Here is a 20531-nt window from a genome sequence, read left to right on the forward strand (position 1 = left end):
AGGGACTAACATATGAGGAGCGTTTGTCGGCTCTTGGATTGTATTCATCAGAGTATAGAAGAATGAGAGGGGATCTCATAGAAACATTTCGAATGTTGAAAGGGTTGAACAGAGTAGATGTGGAAAAGGTTGTTTCCCTTGGTGGGTGAACCCAGGACAAGAGGCCATAGTCTTAGAGTTAGAGGGTACCCAGTTAAAACAGAGATGAGGAGAAATTTTTTTAGCCAGAGGGTCGTGGATTTGTGAAATTCATTGCCACATACAGCTGTGGAGGCCCGATCATTGAGGGTGTTTAAGGAGGAGATTGATAGGTATCTAATTAGTCAGGGTATCAAGGGATATGGGGAAAAAGCCGGAAATTGGAACTAAATGGGTGAATAGTTTAACTCATGGGGGAGCTGCGGGGCAGACTCGATGGGCCGAATGGCCTACTTCTGCTCCTTTGTCTTGTGATCTTGTGATTGTGATCTTGTGGAAGTCACTTTATTAGACTTTGACATTATAGATTTGTCATCTTTATCGATGATCTGGATGATAATGTGGTTAACTGGATCACCAAATTTGCAGATGACACCAAGACTGGGGGTGTGATGGTCAGTGAGGAAGGCTATTATAGCTTTCAGAGGGATCTGGACCAGCTGGAAAAATGGGCATGAAAAATGGCAAGCGGAAGTTAATGCAGACAAGTACAAGTTTTGTACTTCGGTAGGCCCAACCAAAGTAGATCTTACACAGTGAATGGTTGGGCACTGAGGAGTGTGGTAGAACAAAGGGATCTGAGAATACAGGTACATAATTCATTGAAAGTGGCGTCACAGATGGAAAGAGTCGTAAAGAAAGCTTTTGGCACATTGGCCTTCATAAATCAACATATTGAGTACAGAAGATGCGATGTTCTGTTAAGGTTGTATAAGATGTTGGTGAGGCCTAATTTGGAGTATTGTGAGCAGTTTTGGTCACCTACCTACAGGAAAGATGTAAACGAGTTTGAAAGAGTGCAGAGAAAGTTTACAAGGATGTTGCCTGCTCTGCAGAACATGAGTTATAACGAAAGATTGAATAGGTTCAGACTGTATTCTTTGGAACGTATAAGATTGAGATGAGACTTGATAGAGGTATACAAAATTATGAGGGGTATAGATAGGGTAAATGCAAGCAGGCTTTTTCCACTGAGGTTGGGTGGGACGACAACTAGATGTCATGGGTTAAGGGTGAAAGGTGAGAAATTTAAGGGGAACATGAAGGAAAACTTCTTCACTCAGAGGGTCATGAGACTGTGGAATAATCTGAGAGCATAAATTGTGCATGCAAGCTCGATTTCAATGTTTAAGGAAAGTTTGGATGATAAGGGTATGGAGGCCATGGTCGCAGTGCAGGTCGATGGGAATAGGCAGTTTAAATGGTTTCAACATGGACTAGATGGACCGAAGGGCCTGTTTCTGCGCAGTACCCCTCTACAAGTCTATTTTATTTTATTTTATTTTATTTAGAAATACAGCATGGAATAAACCCTCCCGGTCCTTCAAGCCACAGTGCTCAGGAACCCACCTGTTTAACCTCAGCCCAATCACGGGACAATTTATAATGACCAATTAACCTACTAACTGGTACACCTTTGGACTGTGGGAGGAAACCAGAGCACAGGGAGGAAACCCACACACACACAGGAAAGAACATACAAGTTTGCTTACAGCGAGTGCCAAAATTGAACTCCAAACTCCGACACCCCGAGCTGTAATAGCATCGTGGTGAACGTAATGCTTCCGTGACCCTCCTTAGATCACATTTTTTCCCACATTCCAATGTTTGGTCTGAACAACAACTGAACCTCTTGACCGTGACGGCATGCTTTTGTGCATTGAGTTGCTGCCATGTGATTGGTTGATTAGATATTTGCATTAACGAGCAGGTGTGCCCAACAAAGTAGCCACTGAGTGTACATGGACAGGGAAGGTTCAGAGAGATATGGACCTAACACCAGCAAGTGGGACTAGCTCATTTAAGCAACCTAAGTCTCTACCAAATGAGGTGGAAGGCGCTTTGCCATTCCTCTTTCTTGTTTCCTCTCCTTCACCATTCCCCATTTTTGTTTTCCTCTCACTCCTTACCTGCCTCCTTACAACCCTCTGATGCTCTCCCCCTTCCCTTTCTTCCATTGTCTGCTGTTCTCTCCTATCAGATGCCCCCTTCTCCAGCCCTTTTTCCTCCTCACCTATCAACTTCCCATTATTTCAGCCTCTCCCACACTCTCATTTTCACCTTTCACCTGCCACCTCCCCTCCCCCACCTTCCTATTCTGACTTCTCCCCTTCCCTTCCAGTCCTGGTGAAAGGTCTCGGCCCAAAACGTCGACTGTTTATGCTTTTCCAAAGTTGCTCCCTGGTCTACTGAGTTCCTCCAGCACTTTGTGTGTGTTGCTTTGGACTTCCAGCACCTGCAGATTCTCTCACATTTGTAAGGCACTCCTTTCCCCTCCACTAGCCCTGCAGGTCATGCTTGAGCAAGGTGCAACACCTGCTTACCAGCCCACCCCCAATCAGGGTCACGTGAGCCACGACAGCAGGTCATGTGACCAGCTGGGGTGCATGTCACAATCCCCGATTAGATGACCATTGATACCAGGCGGACAATCTTTGAAGAGTATTGATAATCACTATAGGAAGGAGGTGGAAGCATTGGAAAGGGTACAGAGGAGATTTACCAGGATGCAGCCTGATTTGGAGAGTATGCATTATGATCAGAGATTAAGGGAGTTAGGGCTTTACTCTTTGGAGAGAAGGAGGATGAGAGGAGACATGATAGAGGTATACAAGATATTAAGAGGAATAGAGTGGACAGCCAGCGCCTCTTCCCCAGGGCACCACTGCTCAGTACAACAGGACATGGCTTTAAGGTAAGGGGTGGGAAGTTCAAGGGGGATATTAGAGGAAGGTTTTTTACTCAAAGAGTGTGGTTGGTGCGTGGAATGCACTGCCTGAGTCAGTGGTGGAGGCAGATACACTAGTGAAATTTAAAAGACTACTAGATAGGTATATGGAGGAATTTAAGGTGGGGGTTATATGGGATGCAGGGTTTAAGGGTCGGCACAACATTGTGGGCCGAAGGGCCTGTACTGTGCTGTACTGTTCTATGTTCTATAATGGCTGGGGTCACCAGTCTTGTAAAGACACTGCCCAGAAGAAACCAAAGGCAAACCAGTTCTGCAGAAAAATTTGTCTAGAACAATCATGATCATGGAAAGACCATGATCACCCAGGTCACACGACACGGCACATAATGATGGCGATGAGTTCGGTGTGGGTGAGTTGAGCCAGCCCACCCAGGTCAAACACATTAATAACCAGGGCAAAAGGTAAAAATCGTTTTTGTCTCTCTCGGATGCTGCCTGATCTGCTGAGCATTTTCAGCGTTTCCTGTCTGGGTTAGGCAATTGAAATTGCAACTAGGACACTAAAGGGTCACACGTTTACTGATGTCTTAAGCCTTGCATGTATAAAGCCCTGACTGTGCATGCGGTACCTGAACAGTGTAAATTTCTCCTTGAACCTGCAGGCAAGACAGTGCTTTTGAGAGGAGAACAACGCTGCCGCAATGGGTTTTATTGAGAGAGGCGTTGATGTCGCTGATATTGAACATACGAAATAAAACCGCAAACTAATTTAGACGTCTGTAGTATTTGTCTGCAATTAAAATCTCTCTCTCTCTCTCACACATGCAATTGTCATATGGCACCACACAAATTACAGTGAAGCACATCAATTCGGAGAATGATGTCACCGCTGTTACTGGGCATTTTCATGCCGCTGCCCGCCGGCGATTGTTTTTGGGTCGCTCGCTGGCTCGCCGGCTCGCCAAGCCACCCCTCAGACCCAGAGGTGGTAACCGTACCACTGCAGGAGTATACTGCGTAACACACCTCCCACATGCGTTCTGAGTGAAACAATCACAGGCTCTCGCCGTGAACGGCAATAAGTTGACCGCAAAGGGGTGTCTAATTGTGCCTGTTTTTGGGGAGTAGCGAGCTGAGCGGAGGCTGTCATCCTGCGGTAGACAAGCCGGTACCGTTACAACCGAGCAGCGAGTGGGCCGGCACCTTCTCACCCCAAACCTCACGGTGCTTTTAGCTTCACTCTCGTCAATTCAATTTTGATCGGGGGGTGGGGGGGGGAGAAAGAAATTAAAGCGTAGATCTGCAACGCAGCAACATTTCACAGCCGACCACCACCATTACAGAGAAGACTAGGAGGGGGTGGGGGTTAACAGAGGAGGGGAAGGCACGGTGTTGGGGGGGGGAGTTTAGAGTGAGAAAGCCAAGGGGAAAGGGCGGGGGAGTCAAACGGGAGAGTGGAAGGGGGCGTTACGAGAGGGCAGTGGTGAGGAGGGAGAGGAATGACGGGGAGGGAGGGGGAGTGATGGGGAGGTGAGAATAGGGAAAGGAGTGGCGGGGAGGGAGAGGGGAATAGAGGGAAAGGCGAAGAGGGAAGAGTAATGGGAGGAGAGGGAGTGTTAAGGAGGGGAGAACAAGATAAATGATATTGGGGTTTAAGAAAGAGGCACCGAGGTTAAACAGAGAATCCCTCCTGGAAACAGTGGAGACAGCAGAGCTAGAATGAACAAGGAGCTTAAAGAATGAGCAGCACAGAGATTAATGGGGCAGAGAGGCAGTACGTCCCTAGGACCCGATGGCCTGCGGTCTAGAGGTACGAAGGACGTGGCTTTGGAGAACCAGGTGATGCCCTGATTTCATCCAGATCATTTTCCACAGACCGGAAAACAGCAAATACTGTTTAAGAAAGGAGGGAGAGAGAACCACAGACCAATTAGCCCATTCTCACTGGTAGGAGAAATGCTGGAATTCATTATCGAGAGAATGGCAACGGGATTCTTAAAACTAATAACCACAAGAGATTCTGCAGATGCTGCAAATTCGGGGTAACAGACACAGAATGCTGGAGGAACTCGGCAAGTCAGGCAGCATCTATGGAAAGGAATAAAGAGTCAACTCATCAGGTTCTGTTGAAGGGTCGAAGTGTTAGCTCCTTCTTTCCTTTTCCATAGATGCAGTCTGACCTGCTTGAGTTCCTCCAGCATATTGTGTGCGTTACTCTTAAAATTAATAATAGGGTTTGGCAAAGCCAGTCTGTAACGAGGTTGACACATCGGCTGGAATTATTTAAGGTTGTAGGTGACAAAACAAAACAAAAATGGCCAGCCAGTTTGAGCTTCCAGAAGGTGTTTTGTTCATGTGCTCGTTCTGAGATTATTCCACGGAATTAGAGCACGTGGTATTGGGGAAATGTACCGCGGGGAACCAAGAATAGACAGAAAAGGGAGAGTGGAAAATACAAGTGCGAATTCCTGGATGAGAGGCTATGATTAATGTAAATTGGTTAAATGGCTTATTATTGTCATATGTACTGATGTACAGTGTAAAACCTGAGTTGCATAATACTCATACATACAGTGCACTGAGGTATCAGAAGGTAAAATAACAACAGAATGCAGAATAAAGTGTTACAGTTCCAGAGAGAGACCAGTGCAGCCAGACAATAAAGTACGAGGTCATTACGAGGTAGATTCTAAGGTCAAGATTCCACCTTATCATATTCAGGAAACGTTTAGTGGTCTTATAACAGGGAGGCAGAAGCTGTTCTTGAGACTCGTGGTACCTGCTTTCAGGCTTTTGTGTCTTCTGCCGCTGGGAGGAGAGAGGAGGAGTGGGGTCTTTGATTATTCAGGCTGCCTTACATTGGTGAAAAGTGTTGACAGGTGTCAAGATTCTCTGTTTACAATCTTTATCAGTAATTCGAATGAGAGGATCAAGTTCAGTAGCTGAATATTGATTTATCTAACTTCCAATAATTTCTACGCTCTCCACAATCTCTCTATTTCCATTCCCCATTCTCGTCCCCCCCCCCCAACTCAACTCTTCTCTTCTCCTCACCTGCCCATCACCTCCCTCTGGTGTCCCTCCTCCTTCCCTTTCTCTCATGGTCCACACTCCTCTCCTGTCAGATTTCTTCTTCAGCCTTTCACCTTTTCTACCTATCACCTCCCAACTTCTCACGTCATCCCCGATCCCCCACCAACCCACCGACCTTCCCCCTCAACCAGCTTCGCCCATCACCTTCCAGCTTGTTCTCCTTTTTCTACCCCCCCCCCACTTCTTATTCTGGTTTATTCCCCCTTCCTTTCCAGTCCTGAAGAGTCTTAGCCCAAAACATCGACTGTTTGTTCCTCACCATAGAGTTCCTGCAGCACTTAGAGCTGTATGTAATACTCCATGTGCAGAATCTCTTGTATTTAATCAAGTTCACTGTATTCAACTTTGCTCATGGTACAAAGCTGGGCGATACATATAGCTAGGGTGATATATATAACCAGGGCGCACAGTACTGTTGGCGTGGTTTGGCGTGGGTGCAGCCTTCAGACACCCGGCGAGGTGATTTGATCCCAAACAATTGGTTTATAGGTTATTACAGAATATCTCTGTGGTGCTTCCCACTCGCTCACCTCTCCCCAAACACGATTCCCCTCTCCCTGCCCCCTTCCCGCTCTCAGTCCACAATAGAGAGCCATATCAGAATCTGGTTTATCGCCACTCACAGATGTCATGATTTTTTTTTGTGTGGGAGCAATACATAAAATTACTACAGTACTGTGCAAATGTCTTAGGCACCCTAGTTTTATATATATTTATACCTAAGACTTTAGGTTCTGTATAAGGTAGAAAAATGAGAGATCTTGATAGAAAAACCTAGAAATTGGGAGAATTTTTAAACAGTAAAAACTATTGTTCACGAGGACCTGCTGAGCTTTGCTTTACTGATCACGAAAAGCTAAGAAACAGGTACAGTAAGAAGTTGGGAAGGTAGGCTTATTTTGCAGGGAGAGTTTGAGAAGAAGAGATAAACTAGCCACAGTGCCCTGGCGACACTGCACATGGAGAACCCATGCACAGCTCTGGTCTCGGTAGGAAAGGGAGGAATAGAGGGAGTGCAGAGAAGATTCAACATTGAGACATGGAAAGGTGGATTTGCTGTATGAGGAGAGGTTAAATAATGTGGATGATGGTCGGTGGGGAGGGGGATATGTAGGTAAAGGGATTAGAGTGGAGGAGGCTGGGGAGTGAGGGGGTGTGGTTCAAAATCAGCTATCACAGTGTCAAAACAAAAGTTCAATCACTCAGGATGGAGATGAAGAAATGTTTTCACCCAGCAGATGGTGAATCTTTGGAATTCCAAATCCCATGGAGGGTGGGGAGACTGGGGATATGACAGGAGACAATGCGGGGGGGGGCAGGAGAGATTTGTGGGGGCGGGAGGGAGAAGGGATATGGGAAGAAAGTGGGGGTGAGGGGCTAGCAGAAAGCAAGGTGGGGAGTAACTGTGGGCTGGAGGGATGGAGGAGATGGGGAAGGAGGGATTGGGTATAGAGAAAGGGGGAGGAGGGGCTGTGAAGTCTGAGCTGGGGCAGATGGAGGATGGGAAGATGGGGGTGGAGGTGGGAAAGAGGGAGGGTGTGGAGAAATGGGGGTGGAAACGAGGGATGGGGAAATGGGGATGAGAGAGTTGGAGAGAGTGGGAGGTGAACAAGGGAAGTGACGAATGTCGGAAGAGAGTGGAGGTAAACACTAGATGGGGGACTGGACAAGGGATGAGAAGACGTGCAGCGGCGAATGGGGATTGTTGCAAAGATGCACAGATGGGAAAAAGACAGGGATGGGAAAAGGCAGCGGAATGAGTTAAAGAATCGGAGGATGTGTGTGGGTGAGGGAAATAGAGGTGGCCATCGGGTAGAGTGCGTGGCGGGGAATTAGAGTCGGGGGGAGGTATGGCGGAGGGAAGAGACGGTGAGGAGATGGAAGAGGGGGAAGAGAGGAGGGACGGGCTGGGTGGCAAGGGAGAGCTCAGGTGGGACAGATTCTCCGGGGAGGTGGGCAGTGGACAGGCGACGGGGTGGTAGAGCAGAGAAGCGGCCGCGACAGGGTTAAGCTGCTGCGGGCTGTGACAGGTACCCCAGCTCAGCTTCCCCGGCACAGGAGAGAGAGAGAGAGAGAGAGAGAGAGTGGATTCAAGACAGCGCCGATTTAATTTTCAATAGAGAAATAGCCATTGCTTTGCAAGTACAAAAGATACCGAGCATACCCAGCAAATGGAAATCGAATGAGTAAATAGGGAATAGGGGCGAGGGTAGAACGGATTCTTTTTTTTTGCATCCTTTACTCACCCGGGTCGAAGTGGGAGCTAAAGGCAAGGCAGGGATGGCACAGTCCCGAAATCAGCATCAGGCGAAGATGCGCACACGACCACATCGTTGCTATAAATTTTGCAATCAACAATATAAAAAAAGGGGAGAGAAGCCTCCACGACAGAAATAACAAAATAATGCCAAGGAGAGCCTGTCAGCAGTGATGCCTATTTGAAATCAGTCAGGGTAAAGCCGGTGCAGCAGCCCGCTGTTGATGGAACGATGCCCGCTGTGCAAGGCTGCGGTGCCGCGGCCGGCCGGCCGGCTCCATGCTGCCGTCTCCGTCGCAGGGTCCCGGTGCAGAGTCGGGGGCGGCCGGGCCGCTGGCGGGGCTGCGGCGCGCACTGTGCGCGGGCGCTCGGGCTGCGAGTGGCTGAGCCCGCGGGCACAAAGCGCCATCTTCGCCCGGGCGCGCGCGCGCTCGCGCTCGCCCGCCTGACTGACTGACTGACTCCGCGAGAGCGCCAGCGCGCTCCCGACGCCAAGCTCACCCCCCACCCAACCCGACAAATAACAACGCCGCTCCCGGGCTCCGCGCGGCCGTGCGCACGCCAGCCCGTGCACCTGCGCCAGGCAGAAACCAGCCAGGGGCAACGGGGTAGCGGGGGCAGACAGGTGGTGGGGGGAGGGATCAAGGGGCAGAGAGGTGGGAGGGGAGGGGGCAGAGAGAGAGGTGGGGGGAGGGGGGTGAGGGGGGAGGGGGAGGGGGGTGAGGGGGGAGGGGGAGGGGGGGAGGGGGAGGGGGGTGAGGGGGGAGGGGGGAGGGGGGGTGAGGGGGGAGGGGGGGAGGGGGGGTGAGGGGGGAGGGGGGAGGGGGAGGGGAGGGGGAGGGGGTGGGGGGAGGTGGGGGAGAGAGAGAGGGGGAGAGAGAGAGGTGGGGGGGAGGTGGGGGGAGGGGGGAGAGGGAGAGGAGGAAGAGAGGTAGAGGAGGAAGAGAGGTGGGGGAGAGGAGGAGAGAGAGGGGGGAGGAAGAGGGGGGGAGGGGGGGAGGGAGAGGGGGGAGGGGGGGAGGGAGAGGGGGAGAGGAGGAAGAGAGGTAGAGGAGGAAGAGAGGTGGGGGAGAGGAGGAGAGAGGGGGGAGAGGAGGAGAGAGAGGGGGGAGAGGAGGAGAGAGAGGGGGGAGGGAGAGGGGGGAGGGAGAGGGGGGGAGGGATAGGGGGGAGAGAGAGGGGGGAGAGGGGGGAGGGAGAGGGGGGAGGGGGGGAAGGAGAGGGGGGAGGGGGGAGGGAGAGGGGGAGGGAGAGAGGGGAGGGAGAGAGGGAGAGGGGGAGGGGGAGAGAGGGGGAGGGGGAGGGGGAGAGAGGGGGAGGGGAGAGAGGGGAGGGGGAGAGAGGGGGAGGGGGAGAGAGGGGGAGGGGAGAGAGGGGGAGGGGGAGAGAGGGGGAGGGGAGAGAGGGGAGGGTGTGGGAGAGGAGAGAGGGGGAGGGGCAGGGGGAGGGGGGAGAGAGGGAGAGAGGAGGGAAGGGGAGAGAGGGGGGGAGAGGGGGTGAGGAGGAGGGGGAGTGGGGGGAGGTGGGGGGAGGAGAGAGGTGGGGGATGGGGAAGGAGGAGGAGAGATGTGGGGGAGGGGGAGAGGGGGAGAAGGGGGAGAGATGTGGGGGAGAAGGGGGAGAGATGTGGGGGAGGGGGAGAGGGGGAGAAGGGGGAGAGATGTGGGGGAGGGGGAGAAGGGGGAGAGATGAGGGGGAGAAGGGGGAGAGATGTGGGGGCAGAGGGAAGAGATGTGGGGGAGGAGGGGGCAGGGAGGTGGAAAGGGGAGAGGGGTAAGAGAGATGGCAGGAGGGGGAAAGGAGGCATTCAGGTGGGGAGAGAGGAGAGAGCGGGCAGAGGTGGGGAGGAGGGTGAGAGGGGGCAGAAAGTTGGAGGTGGGAGTAGGGTAGGGGAGGGGGCAGATAGGTGGAGAGGGGAGGAGGGGAGAGGGAGAAGAGAGGTAGGAGAGGAGGCTGTGAGGCGGGGAGAGACGAGAGAGGGGGCAGAGGTGGGGGAGGAGGGGGAGGGGGGAGAGGAGGCTGTGAGGCGGGGAGAGACGAGAGAGGGGGCAGAGGTGGGGGAGGAGGGGGAGAGGGGGCAGAAAGTTGGGGGAGGGGAGGGGGCAGATAGGTGGGGAGGAGGGGGAAGAGCAGGCAGAAGGGGCAGAGAGGTGAAGATGAATGGGAAAGGGGGAGAGGGGTGGAGGTGGAGGGAGAGGGACCAGAGGTGGAGGGAGAGGTGGCAGAGAATTGAGGAGGACGAGGGGAGAGGGGGCAGGGAGGTGGGGGGAGCCAGGCAGGGACGTGGGGGAGAGAGGAGGGGTAGAGAGTTGAGGAGAGGTGGAAGGTAGAGGGGGGCAGAGAGGCAGGGGGAGTGGGGGAGAGAGGCAAGAGAGGTGGGAAGAGGAGGGGTAGAGGGGCCAGAGAGGTGTGGGAGAGGGGCCAGAGGTGGGGGGAGATGGGAGAGGGGGCAGAGAGGTAGAGGAGTGGGGGAGAGGGAGGTAGAGGGGTGGGGGAGAGGGAGGTAGAGGAGGGGAAGAGGGGCAAGAGAGGTGGGAGGAGAAGGGGAAGAGGGGCAAGAGAGGTGGGAGGAGGAGGGGAAGGGGAAAGAGGTGGGAGGAGGAGGAGGGGAAGAGGGGCCAGAGAGGCAGGGGGAGAGGAGGGGGTGAGGGGGCAGATATGTGCGGGAGATTGGGTGAGGGGGCAGAGAGGGGGAAGGAGGGAGAAGGGAATGGGTGAAGGGATGGAGAGGAGGAAGGGGAAGGTGGAGAGAAGGGAAGGAGGAGGTGAGATGGGAAGAGGAGGGGAGGGGAGGGGGATGGAGAGAATGAAGGGGAAAGGGGAGCAGTGGAAATCGGAGGGGAAATATGAGAGGGGGAAGTGGGAGTAGGGGAGGTGAGGAGGGAGAGGAAAGGGAAGGGGGAAAGAGCGGGGAAGAGGGAGAAGAGGCTAGTGGGAGCGGGATGGGGGAAGTGGGTAAAGGAAGAGGGCGCAGGGTGAGAGTAGGGGAAGGAGTGAGCAGGAAAGGGGGAGGGGGACGGAGGCAGAAGGGGTAGGGGAAAGAGGGAGACGAAGAAGGAAGGGGTGCTGGCAGAGGGGAAGGGGAAGAGGTGGGAGGGTAGGAGGGGTAGGAGAATGGGGAGAGGGAAAGAGGAGAGGGAGAAAAGGCCAGTGGGGGAGCGGGATGGGGGGAGTGGCTAAAGGGAGAGGGCGCAAGAGTGAGTGGGAAAGTGGGAGGGGGACGTAGGCAGAAGGGGTAGGGGAAAGAGGGAGAGCAGGAAGGAAGGGGGGGCTGGCAGAAGGGGGAGGGGAAGAGGTGGGAGGGTAGGAGGGGTAGGAGAGAGATAGGGGAGTGGGAGAGAATGGATCTTTCCCAAAATGACCACCCCCACCTCAACACCGTCCTGCTTCCTCAGCCATCAACACTGCCATCCTCTCCATTGGCTCCGCCTCCCTCAACACCAAAACCATCCCTCCCAACACCAAAACGATCCTCCTCTTCCTCAGCCCCCACTCCTTCAATGCCAACACTCCCCTGGCGACACCGACCCTATCTATACCCCAAGATCTTCATCCTATGTATATCCCTCATAATTTTGTATACCTCTATAACATCTTCCCTGTGCTCTTGGGCATTAAGACCTAGCCTATTAAACCCTTCCCTATACGGTACCTCAGATCCTTAAGTTCCAGTAACATCCTTGTAAATGTTCTCTTCACCATTTTAAACTAATTGATATTTTTCCTGTAGGAAGATGACAAGGTCTGCACACAATGCTCTAAATGTGGCCTCAACGACATCTTGTACATCCCAACTCCTGTACATAATGCATATACTCAAGGCCAATGTGCTAAAAGCTCAACTTATGACCTTTTCTATCTGTGCTGCCACTTTCAAGGAATAATGGATTATGTATTCCCAGATCCTTGTTCTGCAGCACACCTCAGAGCCCTACTGTGTAAATCCTGCCCTGATTTGGCCTCCCAAAGTGCAGTAGCTCACACTATTGTAATTAATTTATCAGTATGAATGCTGTGCAAGACAAGTACTTCAAAGTATATTTATTATTCAAGTGTGTATACTTTATACAACCTTGAGATTCGTCTCCTTACAGGCAGCCACAAGACAAAGAAACCCTATAGAGCCCATTAAAATGAAAGAAGGCTGTCAAATACTGTATGCCCAGAGAAAATACAAAACAACTTGTGCAAACAGTAACAGTAAGCAAACAGCATTCAGAACTTTACTGCTAATGCAAAACAACAAATTTTGTGACATATGTCGGTAATATTAAACCTGATTCTGACTCTGTATTACAGTACATGCGACAATAATTAGCTAACTTACCAATTTATGTTTTACTGATTGACTGATGGGGCAGATAACTCACCAGGTGTAGAATCGTGCCTTGTATACCGTTCGTACAGATCAAATTACTACCCAGGGTAATAATTACACAAGGTAAGCAATAAACATGTAGAATGAAGTTGTAACAGTTACTGAGAAAGTGCAGTGCAGGTAAACAATAAGTGCAAGATCATAATGAAGTAGATCATGAGGTCAAGAGTCCAACTTATTATATAAAAGCTCTGTTCAAGAGTGTGATAGAAGCTTTGCTTGACACTGGTGCAATATGTTTAGGTGTTTGTGCCTCCTGCTCAATGGGAGAGGGGAGAAGAGAGATTGTCTGGGGTGGGTGGGTGGGTGGGGTCTTTGATTATGTTGGCTGCTTTACTGAGGCAGTGAGGTGTATAAACAGAGTCCGCAAAGGGGACTTTGGTTTCTGTGTCATACTGAGCCGTATCCACCACTTTCTGCAGTTTCCTGTGGTCACCTGCAAAGCAGTTGCCACACCAAGCTGACCATGACAGCAAGGCTACGATGAGTTTTGAATGCAAGGATGAGAATTTTAAAATCAAAGTCTCAGACCAAGTGCCAATGTAAGTATAAAGGGTAGTTTAGAAGAGAAAGATAGGTGGGAAGGGGCAGAGAGGGGATTCGGGAGCTTGGGCACTATACGTTCCACAGAGGTGGAGCAACTAAAATTCAAACTGAGCAAGTATCGTAAAATTGTAGAGTTAAGTGAAGAGTTAATCTCCACTCTATTCAGCTGAAATCGGTGTGCAGTCAATTGTAACCTTCCTGGCCTTTGTAGAATTAAACTAAATTAATTTTACTCAAATCTGTACTTTTGAGTGATGGAAGAGACCTACATATAACTTGTTGTTTCTTTCCGCACCAGGTGGCAACGATGCCATTCCTTTAGTATTTCTTGTCTACATTTTTTTAGTTGCTAGCTTGACACTCAAGAGGTATGTCTTTTACACAGAGAGTGGTAGGTGCGGGGAAAGCACGGCCAGCCAGGGTGGTAGAGGCAAATGCATTAGGCACATGGATGAAAGGAAAATGGAGGGACATCGGGGAAGAAAGGGTTAGATTTATCTTAAAGCAGGTTAAAGGTTTGCACAGCATTGTTGGTTGAAGAGCCTGTACTGTGCTATACTGTTCTAAGTCCTAATTAACAAAAATATACACATAAACAGAAAAAGACTGCCAAGCAACCAATGTGCAAAATAAAGCAAACTGTGTGAATAATAAAAAATAATACTGAGAACATGAATTGAAAAGAGTCATTAAATGAGAGCCTGTAGGTCAGAGAATCAGTTCAGAATAGTGGTGATTGAAATGATCCATGTTGGTTCAGGAACCTGATGGTTGTAGGGCGATAACTGTTCCTGAACCAGGTGGTGTTAGAAAGTGGTGTTTGAACTTATGATGACAGAGAGTATTTAGCAAGCTTTAGCTAATCCTTGCCTATTAACGACACTGATCACTTCCAACGCCATATTTGAAAAGAGCACTAATATCACCAAATGTTACTTCACTTTGAAGATTATCTCCAAACCCTTCCAGCTGACAGAGTCTAGATAATTCAGGAAAAGGAAATGAAACATAATAACTATCTCAAAAGGAGCCAAATCTTGCATTTGTAAAGTGTCATCTGTCCTGGAATGCAAAGTCTATTATTAGCAAGATAAATGCAGCTTGCACTCACCATGACCCAACAAGCAGGTAATCTATTTTTGCTGGTGTCCTGCTGCTGCCATCGGGCAAGAGATACAGGAGCCTTTGGTCCCTCACCACCAGGTTCAGGAACAGTTATTACCCTGCTACCCTCAGGCTCCTGAGCCAGTGTGGATCACTTCACTCACTTCAACATGCTGAACACAGCCTACAGATTCACTTTCAAGGATCTAGAACTTATTTTCTCAGTATAATGTGTTTGTTTGTTCAGTTATTTATTTTTTACTTTTTTTGTATTCGCATATTGGTTGCTCGTCAGTCTTTGTTTTTCATTGACTGTGTTGTGTTTCTTTGTTCTACTGTGAATGCCTGCAAGAAAATAAATCTCAAGGTTAGATATGGTGACATGTTGTACTTTAATAATAAATTTTACTTTGATTTTGTCCTGAAGAACAACATCATAAAGAAGTGAAGATCACATCTTATAATTAAAAAAAATATAAAAAAAACAGAAGCATCCAACTTAGAGTTGGATTCCTGGAATATGGGTGTCTGGCATGCAACTGTTAACTTGAGATTGCCTCTTGCTCTATATTATTGTTCCACAATAGGAGGAACTCAGATATATACTGAATATATTTATTGATTTATTTGTCTATTTTATTCATTCCTTCATCCAGTTATTTATTTATTTCATTGTATATTTGTCTATATGTTTGTGCAAAATAGAAAGTAAAAATAAATCAATAAACAGTGTCTTCTTTTGCAGATTGGTTGCTTATCAATCTTCATGTGCTTTTCATTTATTCTACTGTATTTCTTTGTCCTATTTGTGAATGTCTGCAAGAAAATGAATCTTCGGGTTGTATATGGGGACGTAGACCTACTTTGATAATAAGTTTACTTTAAACTTTGAAATTTATTTTGAGTGAATTCAAGATTCAAGTTCATTTATTACGTGTACATCGAAACATACAGTGGAAATTGTAAATTTTTGGTATATTTCTTTTTTTTTGGCTGGTGGTTTGATGTTTATCTTTAGAAGCTTTTGTATGACGCATGGCTCTGGGGTTGAACACCTAATGGGGTTTTTTTTTCACACTCTTTCTTGCTCAGCAGGGTTTTTTTTTGTTCTCTTTATTTAAATCACCAAAATTTTTTTTCAATCTTTATAATAATGTTTTTCTTGAGACATTGTAAGTGTTGTTTACTTCGATGTACTCTTGTAAACTTTGGATAATGATAATAAAAAGATTTGAAAAGGAACAAAATATACAGTGGAACACGTCATTTGCGTTAGTAACCAACACACTTGGGAGTGTGCTGAGGGCAGCCTACAAGTGTTGACACATTCCAGTGCTAACCTAGCATTCCCACAAGGTTTAGCAGAACAACACAGAACGCAACAAGCAACCAAACAACAGCAAAACATGCCCCATTTCCTCCCTCCCACATACCCATGCACATATGGTCTTGCAGGTCCAGGACGGGCTGTCTTCAGCGAACTCGGACATGGGCTCGCAGACATTGGGCCTTCGACTTCTCAATGGACTCACAGAGGTTCACAGGCTCGGGCTCCAGCCCACGGGCTTTGACTTCCTGACTTATGATTTGACCCTCGGGCCTCAAAATTAATGGCAATGTCACTGGGAACTCTTCTTGTATGGGCACGGAATTTGCAAGACTCATCTGAGACATGGGTGGGTGGGATGTGCGTCCAACACTGCATCAGCATGGTTACATCTCTAATTGCTGCAGTTGTTCAGTACGTGAGTGTTCTCCACCATTGCTTCAACGTGTAAGATTAGATGCACTGCTTTTGAGAAGATTAGAAATATGTACTGCATGTAGATGTAGGTGTACCTGTAAGAACAGAGTGTAACATGTGGTATGACTTTTTTTAGATCGTGTCAGCACACTTTGCCAATAGCTGAGAGTTGACTACCTTTAATTAGGGATGTGTAGTTGACAGCATCAACTCTGTCATTTGCTTTAATTAGCCAGCGATGCATAGAGCACCACAGCACAGAAATAGGCTCTTCAGCCCATCTAGACCATGCTAAACTTATTCCACCTAGCAGCATCAATCCACACCTGAACCAGAGCCCTTCATATCCCTCCCAACCATGCACTTAACCAAACTTCTCTTAAACGATGCTATCAAACCTGCATCCACCACTTCTGCTCGCAGCTCACTCCACACTCACCACCCTCCTCTCGGGCTCTCCTTAAACATTTCATCCTTCACCCTTAACCTATAACCTCTAGTTCTAGTCTCACCAAAGCTCAGTGGAAAAAGTCTGCTCACGTTCACTATCTATAACAGCTCATAATTTTGTATACCTCTGTCAAATCTCCTCTCATTCTCCTTCGCTCCAGGCAATAAAGTCCTATTCAACCTTTCCCTATAACTCAGATCCTCAAGCCCCAGCAACATCCTTGGAAATTTTCTCTGCACTCTTTCAAAATTCTTGCTATCTTCCCAGTAGGTAGGTAACCGGAACTGCACACAATACTCAAATTTGAGCTCACCATCATCTTATACAATTTCAACATAACATCACAACTCCCTGGACTCAGTAGTTTGATTTATGAAGGCCAATGTGCCAAAAGCTCTCTTTGAAAGTTCAAAGTAAATTTATTATCAAAGTACATAATATGTCACCATCTTCAACCTTGAGATTCATTTTCTTGCAGGCATTCACAGTAACTATATAGAAGCACACTAGAGTCAATGAAAAACTTCACATGACAGATGGACAAACAACTGTGTGCAGTTTTGGTCCCCTAATCTGAGGAAAGACATCTTTGCCATAGAGGGAGTACAAAGAAGGTTCACCAGATTGATTCCTGGGATGGCAGGTCTTTCATATGAAGAAAGACTGGATGAACTGGGCTTGTACTCGTTGGAATTTAGAAGATTGAGGGGGGATCTGATTGAAACGTATAAGATCCTAAAGGGATTGGACAGGCTAGATGCGGGAAGATTGTTCCCGATGTTGGGGAGGTCCAGAACGAGGGGTCACAGTTTGAGGATAAAGGGGAAGCCTTTTAGGACCGGATGAGGAAAAACTTCTTCACACAGAGAGTGGTGAATCTGTGGAATTCTCTGCCACAGGAAACAGTTGAAGCCAGTTCATTGGCTATATTTAAGAGTGAGTTAGATATGGCCCTTGTGGCTACGGGGATCAGGGGGTATGGAGGGAAGGCTGGGGTGGGGTTCTGAGTTGGATGATCAGCCATGATCATAATAAATGGCGGTGCAGGCTCGAAGGGCCGAATGGCCTACTCCTGCACCTATTTTCTATGTTTCTATGTTTCTATGTTTCTAACCAATGTGCGAAACAGCAGCAAGCTGCAAATACAAAAAAAGGGAAAAATAATAATAATAATCAATAAATAAGTAATAAATATTGAGAACAGAAGTTGTGAAGTCTATGTGTTGTGGAATCAGTTCAGTTTTGGCATGAGTGGCGTGATCCCTTTCAGTTCAAGAGCCTGATTGCTGACGACACCACTGTCATTGGCTGAATCAAAGGTGGTGACGAATCACCACATAGGAGAGATATTGAAAATCTGGCGGAGTGGTGCCACAATAACCACCTCTTACCCAATGACAGCAAGGCCAAGGAGCTGATTATTGTCTTTGGGAAGAGGAAACTGGAGATCTATAAGCCAATCTTTATCAGGGCATCAGAGGTGGAGAAGTTCAGCGACTTTAAATTCTTTGGTGTTATCATTTCATAGGACCTGTCCTGTCTGAATAGCACTCGTAAGTGCAATTACAAAGAAAACATGGCAGCCTCTCTTCTTCCTAGTCTCCAGTTTGCAAAGATTCGGCATGACATTGGTAATCAATATTGAATGCTGCCATTTCTTTGTATTTATTGTGAATGCCCACAAGAAAATGAATATCAGGGTAGTATATGGTTACATATATGCATTTTAATAATAAATTTTCTTTGAACCTTCAACTTTGTAAACTTTAACAAACCTCTGTAGATGTGTAGTAGAGAGTACATTGATTGGCTGCACCATGTATGGAAACACCTTTGCCCTTGAACAGGAAATTCTACGAAAAGTAGTGGATAGGGCCCAGTCCATCGCAGGGAAAGCTCTCCCCGCAATGAGCACATCTACGTGGAGCGTTGTTGCAGGAAAGCAGCATCCATCAACAGGAACTCCAACATCCAGTTAATGCTCTCTTTGCAATCTGCTGCTGCAGTTCATCCATTTCAAGGTTTGACTTATTGTACATTCAGAGAAGCTCTTCTGCATACCACTGATGTAAAGTATAGTTATTTGAGTTACTGTAGCCTTCCTGCCAGCTTGAACCACTCTGGCCTTTCTCCTCTGATCTCTCTCATTAACAAGGTGTTTTCACCCACAGAACTGTGACTCGGCAGATTTTTTTTTCACATAATTCTCTTTAAATTCTAGAGCCTGTTGTGAGTTAAAATCCCAGAAGATCAATAGCTTCTGAGAAACTCACCTCATCCTGTGTAGCACCAACAATCATTCCATGATCAAAGCCATTTAGATCACATTTCTTCCCCCATTTTGATGTTTGAACTGAATTGCTTGACCGTCTGCATGCTTTTATGTATTGAGTGGCTGCCACACGATTGGCTGATCAGATATTTGCATTAACGAGCAGGTATACAGGTGTAACTAATAAAGACTATAAGACCTAGGAGCAGAATTAGACATCCAGCTCACATTCCGGAGCAGAGGGTGGCGGTAATGCACCATTAAGTTGGATGCCAACCGCCGTAAAACAAGATACAGACAGACAGACATCCAGCTCATCAAGGCTGCTCCACCATTCCATCATGGCTGGTTTATTATCCCTCTCAAATCCATTCTGCCGCCTTCTCCATGTAACCTTTGACACCCTGGTTAATCCAGAGCCTATTAGCCTCCGTTTTCAATATACCAAATAACTTGGCTTTGTGGCAATGAATTCCATAAACTCACTACCCTCTGGCTAAAGAAATTCCTCCTCCTCTCTGTTCCAGATGGATGCTGCTCTATTCTGAGGCTGGGCCCCCTGGTCCTAGACTCCCCCACTATAGGAAACATCCTCTCCACATCCACTCTATCTAGGCCTTTCAATATTCGATAGGTTTCAATGAAAACCACCCTCCCCGCCAATTCTTCTAAACACCAGCAAGTACAGGCCCAGGGCCATCAAACACTCCCCATATGCTAACCCTTTCAATCCTGGTTCATTCTCGTGAGCTTCTCTCTCCAATGCCAGCAGATCCTATCTTAGATAAGTGGCCCAAAACCGCTCACAATACTCCAGATGCTGATTGATCAATGCCTTATAAAGCCTCAGCTTACATCCTTGCTTTTGTATTCTAGTCCCACTGAGTGTTTGATATATTTTCTGTAGCTGTAATAGCATCCAAATGTTGAGATTATCAAATAATCTACCAGATATAACCTGTTACAGTTGTTAAGAATTATTAGTCCCTGTTCAGTTTTATGTTAATGATTGGTGTTTAGAACATGAAATAAAAAGTTCTCAGAGTGATGCATAGTTTTGAGGTGATAATTGCCGAACAGGAGTTGAGAACAAATGTGCGTGAAGTCTATTTGAAGAATTGATCCAGTGAAATTACTCGTGCCTGGATGGATACCACAGATGTTGCAATGAGCGTATTGTGAAGAGGAACAGATTGTGTGACTTTATGTTTAGTTACATATATAACTGTTACATACATAAATAGTATAACTTGTATATATAATAATTAGCCGACAATATGCTATACATAGTTTATCGTTTGTAGGGGTATGAAAGGGGAAGCTGTGGTGTTCAGAAGAATGGGGTGGGGATCTCATTGAAACCTACCACATACTGAATGGCCTGGATAAAGAGGATGTGGAAAGGATGTTTCCATTTGTAGGAGAGTTTTGGGTCCGAGGACACAGCCTCAGAATAAAGGGAGGTCCCTTTAGAATAGAGATGAGGAGGAATTTCTTTAGGATGTTTTGCAATGTGTTGGCATTACGAGAGGGTTCTGAGGAGGTTCATGAAAATGATCCTGGGAATGAAAGAGTTAGTGTATGGGGAGCGTTTGATGGCTCTGACCTGTACTCACTGGAGTTTAGAAGAATGAGTGGGGATCTTATTGAAATCCATCAAATATTGAAAGGCCTAGATAGAGTAGATGTGGAGAGAATAGTCGGAGAGTCTGTGACCAGAGGTCACAGCCTTCAAATAGAAGGACATCTCTTTAGAACAGAGAGGGGGAGAAAATTCTTAAGCCAAAGGGTGGTGA

At 47.8% G+C, this 20531-nt stretch overlaps 1 protein-coding gene across 4 annotated transcripts in view; it reads right to left on the minus strand.

Moving 5' to 3' along the window:
* Nucleotides 1-8361, minus strand: part of aatkb (apoptosis-associated tyrosine kinase b) — a 384531-nt gene extending 376170 nt beyond the window's left edge. For all 4 annotated transcript variants that reach the window (XM_063030543.1, XM_063030541.1, XM_063030540.1 and 1 more), the window contains exon 1: nucleotides 8230-8361. In XM_063030543.1, coding sequence (XP_062886613.1) covers nucleotides 8230-8314 — 85 coding nt within the window. In that variant the 5' untranslated portion in view covers nucleotides 8315-8361. The remainder of the gene's footprint in view (nucleotides 1-8229) is intronic.
* Nucleotides 8362-20531: the final 12170 nt, after the last annotated feature.

The sequence above is a fragment of the Mobula hypostoma genome, chromosome 22 (genome assembly GCF_963921235.1).
Source record: "Mobula hypostoma chromosome 22, sMobHyp1.1, whole genome shotgun sequence".
Taxonomy (NCBI): Eukaryota; Metazoa; Chordata; class Chondrichthyes; order Myliobatiformes; family Myliobatidae; genus Mobula; species Mobula hypostoma.